The sequence below is a fragment of the Drosophila guanche genome, unplaced genomic scaffold (assembly GCF_900245975.1).
Source record: "Drosophila guanche unplaced genomic scaffold, DGUA_6, whole genome shotgun sequence".
Lineage (NCBI taxonomy): Eukaryota > Metazoa > Arthropoda > Insecta > Diptera > Drosophilidae > Drosophila > Drosophila guanche.
In genome coordinates this window covers 290,035-305,315 of record NW_022995743.1, presented here as the reverse complement: position 1 = coordinate 305,315, position 15,281 = coordinate 290,035, and the positions used below count along the sequence as shown (strand labels likewise).

General features: G+C 45.3%; 3 protein-coding genes across 3 annotated transcripts; 2 read left to right on the top strand and 1 right to left on the bottom strand.

Moving 5' to 3' along the window:
• Positions 1–3,406: 3,406 nt before the first annotated feature.
• Positions 3,407–9,677, top strand: LOC117582901 (broad-complex core protein). The gene is made up of 2 exons (XM_034270997.1): positions 3,407–3,842; positions 5,678–9,677. The coding sequence occupies exon 2, from the start codon at positions 5,927–5,929 to the stop codon at positions 8,087–8,089; it is 2,163 nt and encodes a 720-aa protein (XP_034126888.1). The 5' UTR covers positions 3,407–3,842; positions 5,678–5,926; the 3' UTR covers positions 8,090–9,677.
• Positions 9,361–12,301, bottom strand: LOC117582911 (zinc finger protein 888). Its single transcript, XM_034271009.1, has 5 exons — positions 11,863–12,301; positions 11,068–11,802; positions 10,682–11,009; positions 10,438–10,609; positions 9,361–10,385 (listed from the first exon to the last, which is right to left on the bottom strand). Exons 1-5 carry the CDS (start codon positions 12,067–12,069, stop codon positions 9,941–9,943), a joined length of 1,887 nt encoding a protein of 628 aa, XP_034126900.1. The 5' UTR covers positions 12,070–12,301; the 3' UTR covers positions 9,361–9,940.
• Positions 12,302–12,359: 58 nt separating this feature from the next.
• LOC117582920 lies at positions 12,360–12,913 on the top strand. Its single transcript, XM_034271021.1, has 2 exons — positions 12,360–12,726; positions 12,786–12,913. The coding sequence occupies exons 1-2, from the start codon at positions 12,415–12,417 to the stop codon at positions 12,798–12,800; spliced, it is 327 nt and encodes a 108-aa protein (XP_034126912.1). The 5' UTR covers positions 12,360–12,414; the 3' UTR covers positions 12,801–12,913.
• The last annotated feature ends 2,368 nt before the right edge of the window (positions 12,914–15,281 follow it).

The following is a 15,281-nucleotide window of genomic DNA, read 5'->3' as shown; positions in this document are numbered from 1 at the left end:
CGTTTCCTCCTCATTTTCGTATTCGTATTTGTATTCGTTTTTCTGGGTTTCTTGTCTTCTGGCTGCATTTTTATTCATTTTCGTCGGCTGCAGTTTTTGTTTGTTTTCCGACTGTTGCTCCAACACACTCCACACCACGCACCAAGCAGACTTAGTCGGATACAAATGCATAAGTAAATATAGTATATTCGAGAATCTGATAGATGCATACATATGTACATACATATATATGTACATACACATTAGTATATATTTGTATTTCGCCGTTTTCCCCGCATATATTTGAGCGGGCGGCGAATTATCGAAAAGATTTGATGCAGTGCCATCAAAATAAAACCGTAAAGAGAAGTTTGACATCAAATAGCACCAAAGTGCGAGTGCATTTTTATGGACAGAATAGGAGGTCCTTTGTCGCTCAGTGGTGCTCGGCAGATTGTTGTTGTCCGGCGGCAGCTTCTGTTTACCTTTCATCTTCGCTAATTGCTTTTGTATGGGAATCTGGGCTAACAGAATTTTCACGTGTCGATGCAACTTCAAAGATGCGTTAACAACTTCAAGCTACAAAAGGTGATACTTGAGGGCGAGACCAGGACTAGGCCAGGACCAGCATAAGCACAGTCTGAACAAGGACCTCCGCTGACGATCTGACAGGAGAGCGCAGCAGGGAGGGGAAACTAAGGAAAGGGTTGTCTGGGAAATACGGGAAATTACGCTAGGTCTCGCTTCATCGAAGCGGTTTCCTTTTGTTTTTTATATTTCCTTAGTTTTGCATTTTCGTTTTGCATGACAAATGATGAATATCCATCGTGGCTATTAAGATACTCAGACATTGATTGAATCACCCCAGGCAGAGCAGCCCAGTTCCAAGAAAATCCTTTCTTTCCTATCCTGTAGTTCCACTGAACTATTTTGGCACATTTTTGTGAGTAGCAATAAAGACATAAACCTTTATTTTCCTTAATTAAACCCTTTCGCCATGAATCATAAACACGCATAAACAGCAGGTCAGTGCAATAGTCGCTCTGAGCCGTACCGTCTCCATGTGCTGACCAGAAGCTGCACAAAGAACCCTGTCCGATTGAACTTATCGCGAAAATTCCAAGATGCCTGAGAACCGCACACATTCGTAGTGCAGTTTGCAAACACAAATACGCGATAAGAAGCAATGTCAGAACAATGCAATTTCTAGGGTCTCCCTCTATTAAGTGGAAGTTTCTGCTGCGAATTATAGATGGCATCCAACGAGAATCACATTCCACAAGAGTCCACACCACATCACACAACAAAATTGCATTAGATGGCACCTACCTGGTCAAACTGTTCATTATGAGGATAGGACTCACCTTCATTGAGTGTCTGCACTGCGGTTGGATTATGTGCGGATTCTTTCTGCTAATCCTCCATAATGATCTATGGCTCAGGGCTGGAAGTCATCTTCATCTTGGTCCTAATCCTTATCCACATCTTCATACTTTAGTTAAAAAGTCAGCAAAGTTAACACTGACCAAAAGGCGAATAATAATTAAGGAACATTCCAGATGATGTGTTTATCATTAGTATTAGTATGCATATGTAAATACATACATATATGTACATATGTATATGTAAATATGTACTTACTATGTGAGCAGTCGTGTCGTGCCAAAGGGGGCTCTATAGGAACCGAACCGTCGTGTCCATACATTGCCCATTTATCGAGACGAGTTCTTGGATCAGCGTGAAGTGCATTCGAGCTTTGATTCGGCGTCCTTTGTTTCTTATGTTACACTTTCGCTGACACTATTATAGGGCAGGGGAAAGCTTTGATAAGATTAAAAGCGGAGAAAATGCCGAGAGCACGCTGAGTGCCTAGAGCCTATAAATGCTAGTGTCCAGATTATGAGCAATTGCTGCAAGTTTTCATTTTTTATACTCGTGCTCGTACTTTTGTGTTGCATTATCAGTTTCGAGCGCCCTCTCGGTGGGGCGGGGGAGTTGAACGCACTTGCGAACTAGTTTCGGTCAAAGATAGCGCCCTACGAATCTCGCAGCCCTGCCAAAAAATGCAGTGGAAAACTGAACAGATAGAAACGGCTCCGTGAAATGCGGTTGACCTTAATTTTCAAACATGATTAATGGGTTTGGCATCGCAGAGTGGTTGCCCAGGGGAACGGAGAAGGAGAGGACCACAGAGGTTCGGAGGAAACAGTAATGGCGAGCACCGAAAATATTAATAACGAACAATTTAAAAAATGTAAGTTAAATGCTTACAGAAAAGCAGTGGAGAGCGCGAACAGACGGGACGACAGCGAACATGGGGTACAGCTGCATCAAGATGCTACTGCATGAGGGAAAAAACTGCAACTGGGACCTTCTATCTCCTCGAGATTTGCATGTGACGGATTGCAGGTACATTAAAAAAAATTGCAGAAGATTTAAAGTTTTCCACCTCTGCGTTTAGTATTTTTTTTTTTGCTTTTCCTTAAAACATTTCAACGACCGTTATTTTGCAATTTGCATACAAATTCAAGAAATATTAAGAGGGTTGCATGAAGTAAAGGGCAGCCCTATGCAAATGTGTTGCAGTCGACCCCGAGAATACATTCAATTGTGCATTGATTGCCGAAGGTCGTTACACATCTTTATACCATTCGATTCGGAATTTGCATAACTAAGACGAAGGCGAAGAAGAGGAGAATGGAGGCCGAAAAAGTATCCTTTCTACCTACTAGAAGAGATTAATAAGAAATAGAAAAAAAAGAAACATAAACATAAAAAATAGCAACAAAGCGTACAACGCTGTTCAAAATGGCGCCGAGCTTCGAGCGAGAGTTTGCCGGGCACGGCACCGCTGCGTTTAAAGGGGGGGCCCCCGAATAAAAAACCAAAAGCGGAGAAAAAACGAAAATTCACTCAAATACCAGTTTTCGACGCACTGACAACCTGCCACGTCCGTCTGTCCGGCCGCTCAAGAGGTTTGGTCAGTTGGAACAGCACGAAAATGCAGTCGCCAAAAAAAGGAGCGCACACTGCAACTCTCTCTTTCTCGCTGCCACCGATATTGGTGCCAATGACAGCAGCAGCAGCCATATGCAACCCACAAACACTTACACAAGCAAATACACGCACATCACTCTCACGCACTGCAAGAAACAGAAAAACATACAGACAGGCAGAGAGTCAGAGAGAAAGAGCGAGTGAGAGAGTGCAAGCGCAAAAAACGCACAAGACTGCAAGCAGTGAATGCGTGCACGAGCGAGAGAGCGCGAGGGTGCGCCGAGCCGTAGGACAGTTTTCCTCTCCATGCGTCGAACAGTTTGCTTCCCCTTCGTCTATTGCTATCTCCATCTCTGTATATTGCTGTCTCGCTCGGTAGGTCGGGAAATTTGGTCTTCAATGACTTGGCTGCATAGAGCGCCGTGGCAGTTTTATTCAACTTTGAACGCTCGAATCTGCAACAACGCAAAACCAATAACGCAAGACCAGAGGAAAACGACAAACGTGTCGCAGTTTGTGGAATCATAAGATTTGAAGAACTTCATCTGGGATAAGCATAAGCTGCTTCCTCAACTTGTGTCTGTGTGTGCGGGTGTTAGTGCAATTTCGATTTGGATTTACCTAATTTAACACTCAACGATAACTAATTCTAAGCACAACAAATTAAACCAATACAAAAACGGGCAATGTGAAAACTTCAAAAGCGAGACAAACTAAAATACAAAAACAAAAACCTAATTGTCACACAATCACAGCAATTTGTCAAAATATCAGATATCAACAAACCACTGCAAGTGTCCAGGACTCTCTTTGGCCACTAAACAAAAAAACCCGTGCTTCGCCTGTGGCGATTTAATTATTTTGTGGTAAGCCTTGATTATTTATCAGATATTTGCCTCTATTAAATTAGTGTACATAGTAGCTCTTTAATAGTTTTTGTATTCGTTTAGGCTTCCAAAAGCATTTTTTTTATAGTTTCGCAACTGGCATTCGTGGTACGTGTTTCAGAAATTGACACAAAAAAACTGGAAAACCCTAAACCTGTTTCCAAGTGCATTCGATTCAATGACGTCCGTTCGGCCAAATGTTATTTTTGGATAATTTTGAATTAAATGTTATACAAAATGGTGGCCCACTGTTAGCCAAAGCTCTGTGAGCTTTCGGAATGTTGGCGATCACGACGTATGCGTGTTATCGCGCCAGTATGAGAGTTTCTGTGAGGACCAGAACGAGGCGTTAATGCGCTGCCTGAAGGCTTATGGCCACATCTAATGCGCTTACTAGGCCAACGTCGATCCCCAGAAACGAATTCGAAACCGCTTACCTGCTCAGACAGAGAGAGATACGCTGAAGCAGGCAGCGACTTCAATCTGTTGCGCAAAACGGCAGCGAAGGATCGGTGGATAGGGAAGGGATCGCTGCAGGTTGCCCATTATCCTGTTGGCTAGACAATGGACAGATAACAATTAATGATCTCTTGCGCATTTTCCGCACTCCACCTCCATCACATCACCATCCCCGACAATAATGCGATCGTTTGTTTGTTTCCTTTGTCTGATTGTCCGCTTTTCTTCTCTGTCCCCGCCATCTCCGCTCTCAGGGGACTCGCCCCTTTGACATTTTCCTTGTTGTTTGATTGCCATTATCTGGCCGGGCTTCGCATGGTTCGCAGTTCCAACGATTGCTTGACTGGGGCCTGGCTCCTATCATACCTGTTGGTAACTGGAGACTCCCATATGTATATACTCGTACATGGCCCGGCACGGACGACTTACACGACACATGGCAAGGACGCGGGAGGGAGGCAGGTTGCCCGATGCATGATGCATGTCCAACACATGACGCTGATGGGCCATCGGCTCGGCATATGGCGTCCACTTGAGCCTGAAATTCGACTACAAGTCTGGCCTCTCCATGGGCAAGTCAAGGGCAGGGGCATGTGGTCTTTCTAGTCCTCGGAAAGTGAATGAAAATAATTGCAAGTTTTTCAGTAACATTTTTCGTTTTCCTGTGTGTGGGTGTTTTGGTGATTTGCCTTTCCATTTCCATTTTCCAGGCGGCGTTCAAAAATGATATACATATACATACTTCCGTATTTACGTATATACATATATATTTACTTACATATACATATATATGTCTATGTATGTATAAGTGAAGTAAAACGCGCGAAAAGCAGCCGGAAAAATACTCGCACACATCTTTCGAGGGATGTTTGCATATTTTTTTCCCCATTTTTTGTACACGTTTTCGTTCACCCTCCCCTGCCTCTGGCTCTGCTTAGCCTATGCCTCCTTCATTGGCAAGGAGCGCTTTCACTTTTTATGGCGCATAAAACTTGGGGGTGGTGGCGATGGGCATACATTTTACAGGCAAGATTTTCCGCCAAAATACAGAAAAAAATGGAATGGGAAATGGAAACTTTTGCAATGGCGAAGGAGGAAGGAGGTGACCATCCCCAGTTTTGCACACCTGTAAATATACGCGTGTGTGCTTGGCCAGCTTGGTTTGGTGGATAGCCTGGTTTGAGAAAATTACTCGTTGAACGTTACCTTGTTTCAGCAACCCATGCGAAATTTGAAATTGCTTTCCTCATTGACATTTTGGGATATTGAAATTTGTGCAAAGTTTAAAAAGCAAATAATCGGAGCCAAAATCGTTTACTAATTTAAACGGATATTTGTTTTTTCTACTTCGGCAGGCCCTCCAGTGACACCGAAGCCTTAAACTGGCGCTCAAAGTCCGGAAGCATCTTTCCTCTTACTCGCCAACGCTGCTGAGTGCCGCGTTTACCAGCCTGAACAGCGTCTACCACAGCAGCAGCGACACCGCTCCTGACGAGGAGCCGGACCAGTCACCAGTCCATCAACAGGCACATCGCCAGCGGGCGCATAGCCAAAGTCAGAGTCACAGGGATCGCGGCCACAGCCAGAACAGCAGGGCAGGAGAGATGGGCGGGCCCACAGCGCCCGTGGCCAACAGCGAAGGCCAGACTTACTGCCTGCGTTGGAACAATCACCAGACAAATCTGGTGCAGATTCTGCACGCTCTACACGAGGTCGGCAGCTATGTCGACTGCACCCTAGTCGTTGACGATGAGCAGTTCAAGGCACACCGTGTGGTTTTGGCGGCAAACTCGCCGTACTTCCAGCACATACTGCAGGAAGTGCCCCAAGACCAGTGCAGCATAATCCTGCCAGGAGTGAGGGGCTTCGAGATTGCGGCATTGCTACAGTACATGTACACGGGTGAGACCACGGTGACCAAGAGCCAGGAGCCGGAGATCTTGCGCACTGCCAAGGAGCTGCAGGTCAAGGGGCTCTACGACAATCTGATGAAGTACAACCACAAGGCGTCCAGCGCATCGGAGGATCGTGCGCAAAGCCAGTTCCATGCCAGCATCACGCCGACATCCAGCTCGGGACTGGGCGCTGGCTCTGGAAAGCCCCTTAACGGGTCCTCTGCCGACGGATCCTTTGGCCAGCAGCACCACAACTCCTCCTCCGTGATCTCAACGTCCACGCATATCTCGCCCAGCGCCGCCATCTCGAGCAGCTGCTCCCCACCGCCGCCGCCATTCGGAGCCTACCAGCCGCCGTATACAAACTTCCCGCCTGGAAGTGGAACTATCAATCCACATACCCATATTCCAGCCGGAGAGACTCCCCTGACGCCCACCCATTCGGCACCCCACGCCGTAGCCGGTGAGGCTGGACAGTGGCCTCTGTCACCCTCCGCTGCCGCTGCCGCCATGCTAAACTCCGTGTATGAGTCCGCAGCCGACATGAATCCTCTCAAACGCAAGAAACTCTCGGCAATCTCAAGCATGCTTCTCAACAGTACCCGGGACACCCCCATTCTGCGCAATGTGCTAGCCCAGGCAAACCCAGCTGACTCCTCGCAGCCAAACCCTCAACTACTGAAGAGCAACTCCACCTCCTCCCTAAACGAGAAGACTCCCACCCATCAGCATCAGCACCAGCACCCGCACCAGCACCAGCACCAGCATCACAGCGGAGGCGGAGTCGGCGTCAGCGTGAGCGGTGGTACCGGTAGCCACAGCTTCAACGGCTCGGACTACGGCGGTGACAAGGAGCCCCTATCACCACACACTGATCGTTCCTTTGATGAGGAGACGAGTGGGCCGGGCGGCAAGAAGCCGGAGTGGAAGCGTTATAAGCAATACACCCGGGCGGATATGATGTGTGCCATTCAGGCCGTTCGGGAAGGCATGAGCGCGCTCCAGGCGAGCCGCAAGTATGGACTGCCGAGCCGCACCCTCTACGATAAGGTTCGCAAGCTAAACATCACTACAGGTCGTGGCACGCATCGCACTCCCAAGCGTAGCCCACCCGGCGTGGAGTCTTCAGCCGCTTTTCCCTACTCCGCGGCAGCCGCTGCCGCAGCTGCACACAACTACGGTCATGTCCACGGGCATGGCCAGGCGGATCTAGACCGTGAACCAAAGGAGCATGGCCAGCATAGTGGTCATCTAGGCGGACACCACGGCATGCCACCCACCATTCCACATTCGGCAGCCGCCCTTCTTGATCACGCCTTCCTACAGCAGGCCCTGGAGAATCGAGGCGGGGATATGGCCGGACGTGAAGCACTCCATGCCATGGCCCTGGCAGCGGCAGCTCACGCAGCTGCCAACCGAATGTCTAGCAGCCCCCAAGAGTCTGGGTCGAATGGACACGCAGCCAGATCTCCAAGTCCTAGGGCTCAACACTACTCTGAGCACGAGGCCATGGAGATTGAGATGGAGAAGCACGAGCAACGCCTGATCAAGAGGGAGCGTGACCAGGATGAGCGCGAGGACGCTGACGATGAAGATGATCATGAGCAGGAGCAGGAGCAAGATCAGGATCATGACCATGTGGAAGATCTTTCGCTGGCACGCAAAGAACGCCCCGAGTCGCCATACTCTCCTCGTCCCCCACGGGCCTCCTCGCCGGTCGAGAGCGCCAGTGTGATAATGCACTCAAACAGCGCCTCCACCAATGGAAAGGATCACGAGGATTATCCCCACTCACCACCGCCCGTTGCCCTAGGTCTAGGTCTGAAGCGGGAGCTACTTGGCGGAGAGGATTCGCAGGCCAGAACCGACTGATTAACGCTCACCATGGCCTGGCAGTACGCGGCGGACAGCTACGATTCCATATGCTAGGCCGGCTAGGCAAGATCCACGATCCCAGTACACCGTCCCAATGTTACCCTACCCCTTCTGTTATTATTTTCTTTTCGGCGTACAACGTGCGACTAAAATGTTGTTTTCTCAATGGCATCGACATCGATCAGCGATCAGTCGATCTGCGTTGGTGAAGCTTTAAACGAGAACCCCTCATCCAAATCGAGGCGGGTGCACAACAGCATCTGCACCTTAGGAGGAAATCAAATCAAATCAAATCCACAATCTACAATAAAAGAAATTGTTGTCAGCATCACTTTGTGCCTAATACAGAAACGTTAGTTTAGACTAGGATATGCATAGGTTAAACACATAAACACACACACACACACACAAACACACACTAGGCTAGGCGACACAGACACCCCCCAATCGGACACTTATTCTGGGCACTCGATGGCCATTTAAGCTTACTAGCTAGCTAGTAGTGGTCTTTGACGCTTATTGGTCGGAGACCCTTGACCCAAGCTATAGCTAAGGAAAGATATGTAAACTATACAATTACATAAGACTGAAGGAAGAATCCGCATATTAGAGGCGATCAAGGGCAGAGCGAAAGAGGCTACCGGATACCCTGTAGGGTAGGAACATATGACAGAATCAGATACAGTTAGGATCAGATCAGAATGAGTTAGCAATACAACTTTGTACAACTTTGTTAATGCCAGTGATTTGTTTTAAAAAATAATTAGCACTAGATATTTATAATAGATACATACATACATTCATACATACAACGTATAAAGCCTTATGTTTATGATTTCCGAGACCTCTATAAGAACAGAAACAGATATGAACACAACTACCTCGATAAAGCATATTCTAGATTTTTTTGAAGAACGAACTTCTTTGTTACCTTGTCATTATCATATTAGAAATAAGCACTGTCCTGGGTTGAATTTTATAAGACTGACACCGACTCAAACGACTCAAATGTACCACGAAAATATGCAACCAGAGCCGAGCACATTAAATACAAATACAAATTAAAATACAAGTGGTAACCAATCCAGTTGAGCGTACAAATTCAGAAATAACTTACTTAGTTCTAACCCAGCTTAAAATTAATGATTTAGTCTATAGGAAACAACTTCAAATACAACTTTGACTCTACACATAATTAGAACTTAAGCATAGGCAAAACTAAAACAAACAAATAATATATACATATATGTAAGCAAATCCAACAAACATGCGCTGGGGGCAATGCAATAGGCTCTTTAATTATAAACACCTACACAGATACAATTATGTTATCGTACGGTTGATAATGTTAATTTGTTATACGAGTAACCTCTGTACATAAAATCATAGTCTACACATACATCAGACATACATTACACACATGCACATCCATACGAGTTATACAAAGATCGACATGCAGTTATTAGATCTAGAGTATTAATTAAGAAAAATTGTAATGCAATTTAAAGCATAATCCTAGACACTTGACTTTCATAACATTATGATAAGCGATCGAATGCGAAATAAACTGACTGAATCAATCAAAGATGAGAATCGAACTCTCACTACCGCCGAGTCGCCATTCAGTCTGGAGTTTATCTTTATTACAATAATCTGTTACAAAAATAGTTGTAGTTCCTCCCAGTCTGGATCTTTTCCATTGCGATTGGGAATTGGGATTTGAATCGGACTAAAACGAATACAATACAAGCAAGATTACCTATCTAACTAGACGCTAATATTGCAAAACACTGAGGTAAAAGTCTTGGGATTTGGCCCTTCTAAATTTTCACTAAATTTCCACCTAAATTACTGACAGCCCGCACAATTGGGCTGGTGGCGGTTTTCGAAATCGCAGATTCCAATAGCGAATCGGAAGGGCTTATGATTGGGTAAGTGCATAGGCCTGCTGGATGGCATGGGGTCTCCGGGCAGGAGCAGCTCTCGTTCCTCGTACTCCCACTTTTGGTTGCTGATTTCAGGGCCGGGCGGGTAATTGCTGATTGAAATGGCGCGCTCGATCCGGATGAGAGGTGGGTCGTCATTGGGACTGTGTCCGCAACGGGCGCAGTGGGCCAGTAGCTTGGCTTCACTAAGGAACGCCAGGCGACAGAAGTTGCACTGGTAGTTGATACCCTTGTCGTGGAGAACCAGATGACAGTCCAGTTGATTCTGGTATTCGAACTCGTCCTGACACTTGTGGCAAATATACACGCCGCGGTTCTGTCTATGCAGATGGTAGTCGAGGAAGACTCTGCACAAAAGGTCATGTTACAAAATAGCTTTTTCGAGATAGTTGTACATACTTGCTGGTGAAAACGTCCCCGCACTTCTGGCAGTAGAACCAGCTCATCTTCCAATGACGCATGTAGTCGTGTTTCATCAACTCACTTAGCGAATCCGTTTGATAGCCACAGGTGAAGCAGACAAATTCATTCAGCTGAACTTGCGCCTTCAGCAAATTAAGCATGTGGAGATCTGGCGATTCAAACAATAACTTGAACCTTTTCAAAAGCGGCCTTTACGCCTCTTAGATGATTTGTATATTACCGTACTCCTTGACTGTTCTTATGTGCGACTCCTCCAGCACATAGTTATCGTACAGCCGGGACAGGTTGAGAGCACTGTTGCTGTTGCTTCGACTGTGGTTCACAATCCAGTCACCCGTGAAGTTCATTCTCCGTGTGTACATGGTATCCACCTGGTCATCATGTTCATTCTCTTCCAGCTCCTGCTCTTCACATTCGCTGTCATCGTCGTCCACTTGGGCGTTGGTAGTGTACTTATTCCAATGTTCAGAACATGCCCGCGAACGCGAGCGTGTGGACCGTGCCCTTCCCTTGTGCGTAGTCTCATCCATATGGTGGATTTCTAGAGCCTGCGGAAAGTATACAGTAACTCCTGCGGTTTTATAAATTATCCGAGCTGGTACTTGCCTCATGCTTGGCACTGCAAATTGTGTGGTGCAGCTCCCACTCGTACTTGGTGTCGAACGACGCCTCGCATAGACTGCACGGATGCCGGGTTTGGTGGGTATTGCGCTGGTGCTGGCGTAGGCTTATTACTGTAAAAAACTCCTCTTCGCAGTGGCGGCAGTGAAAGGTGCGAGTGGGGCGCAAGGACGGCTGCAGCGTACGAGGCGACACAGTGTCTTCATCACTGCCGGCTTCATTGAGAACACGACATCTAGCCTTGGGCAGACGACGTTGCGACCTGCACCGGCGTGAGTGCACAGTAAAATAGTCTTTGCGGAAGTAGGTTCGCCCACAGTGTTGACAGACCAGCCGTGTGCGCCACTTCCAGCCGTCCTGGGCATTTACACTGTTGTTGCGAGTGCCGCCCGACTCGGTCGCAGAAGGAGATTCAGGTGGCTGAGCAGCGTAGGCTTCTAGTACGGAGCAAGAGGACCGTGAGCTGCGACTGCTTTGGTCAGTGGCTGGCATTTGGACTTCCTGCACATCTAGCAGAGTAGTGGACACCTCGGCATCCGCTATGGGAGGACTGAGTTGTGTGGGTGTAACCGTAGTCGTCGTCACGGTGGACGGGCCGCTTCCTTCATGCTGCAGCCTTTGCATCCGCTGCATCAGAGAGCGCGTGACCTCCGAATGCATGTTCAACTTGCAAACGCACTCTACGCATATGGCTTTCAGTGTAGATCGGATTACATCGGCCTGCAATAGTGGAGGTTAGTGATAACTTTCAGTGTGCGAGTAACGCTGCGGAAGACTCACCTGCATCTTCCAGTCCCTACTGAGGCGGCGCTGCATTACCTGATTGGACCTGAGGTCCAGCAGGGCGGACGATTTTGCGGCCCCACAGATGGTGCAGTTCGCGTTTTCGTCCACCTCACCTTTCTGCTGTTGGCCGTTGCACCCTTCCTCATCCAGCAACCCGCCACTGCTACTTGGCTCTGGTGCAGGAGCATCGGCATCTCGCATAATGCCGAAGCCGATGGGGAACAGCCTTCCGAGAAGATGCAATGCATGTGCAAGTGGAAATCTATATTTTATGCGTGGTTCACCTGGAGGTAGCAGAGCGTTGCTACATTGCGACCCCGTGCTGCTTGTCAATTAGATCTGCGATGCACTTGCTCATTTTATTGCATTCTTTATATTATTCACTAAAATTGTTTATTAAACAGAGTACTCGAAGCGAAGTTTTTGTAAATATATCATATATATGACTACCCTGACAGCGAACTATCGATAAGGGCATGCAGTGTTCAACAACGGCTGGCTTGCGGCGACTATATTAATAGAGCGCAAATAAACAACACAAATCAAATGGACTATTGGGACGCGACTTCCAGACAGCTTCATTTCGAAGTGTTTGGAAAGTGCGGCTTTGAGGACAGAACTCTAGTCGAGATCTCTGGACCATCCAAGAGCGGCAAGAGTCTGGTGATGCAGAAGCTAATGGCACATTGCTTGGCTCCCTACAAGTACGGAGGTCGTCAATGGAGCATTGGATTCATCAGTCTCAGCCACAAAATCAACCAGGAGTCACTGGAAAAAGCCGTTAGAGCAGAACTGCGGGATTGGATGGGCAAGGATGCTCCCACTGAGGCGGAGCAGGCGAAAATAGCAAAGGAATGCGTACGTAAGGTCATGTTTATCAATTGCTTTAACACCGAGCAAGTGTTTAGTGCCCTCAGACACGCAAGCTATAACAAGACGTTGAAAAGGAAAAACGAGCTGATTGCCTTGGATACTCTTAGTGAGTTCTACTGGCTAGACTTTTCCACCAGGAAAGAAAAACTCAGCAAATACAGATACTACAAGCAATGGCAGACGAGGCTAGGACAGGCCTGCAAGAATGACAATATTTGCGGCATGTACACCGTGGACACTAGCTGTCTGGAAAACAGATATCGTGACTCCGCACTGATTATGAAAATCAGCTATTCTGTGAAATTAACCAAAAAACGCGGGAAGCATACCATGAATGACAAACCAATTTCATTTCAAGATAAATAAAACTAAAAAATACCTATGAAATTAATAAATCCACACTGTTCTAATAGTCTGTTATCGATAGTTTTCTCTCATCTCTACCACCACCACATTGACAGAAGCAAATTTTTCAAATATCCCATGGGGATTTTCTCTCTTCTCCGTAGTGATTTTTCTCTCTCTCTTAAGAATACATTTTTCTCTTTATTATTTATTCATCTCCACTTATATTAAATTCCATTCGCACTTACGTATTTTTTGCCGTAGCCAATATAATCTGTATGGGCCAGCAGCATGCTGCAAAAAGTGAGCAGCACCGTTCCCCAACATTTGGCGCGGAATAAGCAACATTTAGTACCCTTGCAGATATGGATATCCTCGAATTGAATCAATCTGCGGAACCAACCTATAATATGGTATCGGTTGGGATTCCATTTCCACCCACTTAACTTTTTATTGGTTGAACAACTTAATAAAAAATAATAATGTTTGATTTTAGAAAATAAATAAATAAATAAATAAAAGAAAATATATAAACTAAAAGAACACCTTCCATTGGTGATTAATTAGACGATAATGATGGTAATGATTCCAATGTCCAAGCCGTATTCTAGCCCCAATAAAGATAGAACTGCTAATAATTACTTATGTTCCCTTATCGCCCCACGCATTGTGCAATTTTCAGGAAAACAATATAATTTATTTTCCTCTTTTGTTGCCGCGCTATATTTTATTGTTATCAGTTAACATACATGTGTCTCTTTTAATAATTTACATACATTTACATACTGAAAACAAAGCTTCATTGCTTCCAGAAGGGGTGTTTTGAATGAAAAATTCAAATACAAATTTGTAAAATATAAGGTCATGAGGTATACAATCCGATAAAAAGGACTATTTATAATAGGCTAAAATTATTCTTCAATCGGACTATATTATTGTTTCAGTGTTAAAAGTCTTTTCAAGTTAGTAATATCAAATAGAACATCAACATCGAGGAATATGATTTAAGACTAAGCTACACTTATGGTATATTTTTAAAATGAGAAGGTATATTTCGGTATATTTTTGAGGGTTGTGCGGTATATTTGCTTGATATTCCGCGGTCACCCTAACCAAATAGTATAACTATACTATTTGGTTAGTGCTCGACAGACAGAGAAGCGTGAGTTGTTTTTATTTACACAGGAGAGGATTTCCCTGACCGTTTAGACACAGGAGAGGATTTCCCTGACCGTTTTGACACAGGAGAGGATTTCCCTGACCGTTTAGACACAGGAGAGGATTTCCCTGACCGTTTTGACACAGGGGAGAATTTCCCTGAAAGCTCCCTTGGTTTGTTAAGGGAGTTTGAAAAACTAATGAAAACAACTAAATATAACATAAAATATATTAATTGATGACAATAGAAATTACATGGTTTATAGTATTTATTTAATTTAAATTTAGAATTAACTGCTAATTATGGAATAGGAATAAATATAAATTAAATATGATACAGGAGAGGAAGGAAAGATACAATTTACAATTTTGCTAAAATAAGGTGGATGGTTGGTAATCATGACACTATTAGCAGTGTCAGCATAGTTCAGGAAATGTTTGAATTAGTCACTCTCATACTGCTTAAGTCAGCTAACGGAACTAACATAATTCAAAACATCAAAGGAAAATTCCTACAGAGCAGTTCGAAACATAGAAAACATGGTGTTGGTAACAATACAAACCTCATCCACTAACATGTCCATTAAGATTTTACAGCTTAATGTACAATCACTCAAAAAAAAAACCAAAAATGACATAGAATACACCTTGAACTCTGGTGGATATGGCATAGCCATTTTCTCAAAAGTTTTCTCCCATGCCATGTCATACAGAAATCTAATCAACTACGATCTATTGGAAAAACTTAGATATGATGGCTACGGAGGTGTAGCCATAGCTGTTAAAAAGGCATTAAGCCTTTAGTTCAGAGCACGATGTTAACATCGCCAAGACATCCAACCTCAATAAAAATATCACCTTTGTATCAGTCTACTTTGAACCCTCCATGAAGACTAACACCTTTCAAAATGCTATTCAAACCATAGTTGAAAAACTGGACGGCAGGAGCAACGTGGTTTTTGCTGGAGATTTTAACGCCAGAAACACTTGGTTTGGTGACAATGTCACCAATGCCAAGGATATGTTCCTAGAGCAGT

Bases quoted from the DNA above. Each gene is read 5' to 3' on its own strand.
- LOC117582911 (XM_034271009.1), bottom strand. From the start codon at position 12,069: ATGCGAGATGCCGATGCTCCTGCACCAGAGCCAAGTAGCAGTGGCGGG. The intron at 11,803-11,862 runs GTGAGTCTTCCG...CCACTATTGCAG, and splicing joins GTAGGGACTGGAAGATGCAG to GCCGATGTAATCCGATCTAC. The intron at 10,610-10,681 runs GTAATATACAAA...TTGAATCGCCAG, and splicing joins AAGAACAGTCAAGGAGTACG to ATCTCCACATGCTTAATTTG.
- LOC117582901 (XM_034270997.1), top strand. From the start codon at position 5,927: ATGGGCGGGCCCACAGCGCCCGTGGCCAACAGCGAAGGCCAGACTTAC.
- LOC117582920 (XM_034271021.1), top strand. From the start codon at position 12,415: ATGGACTATTGGGACGCGACTTCCAGACAGCTTCATTTCGAAGTGTTT.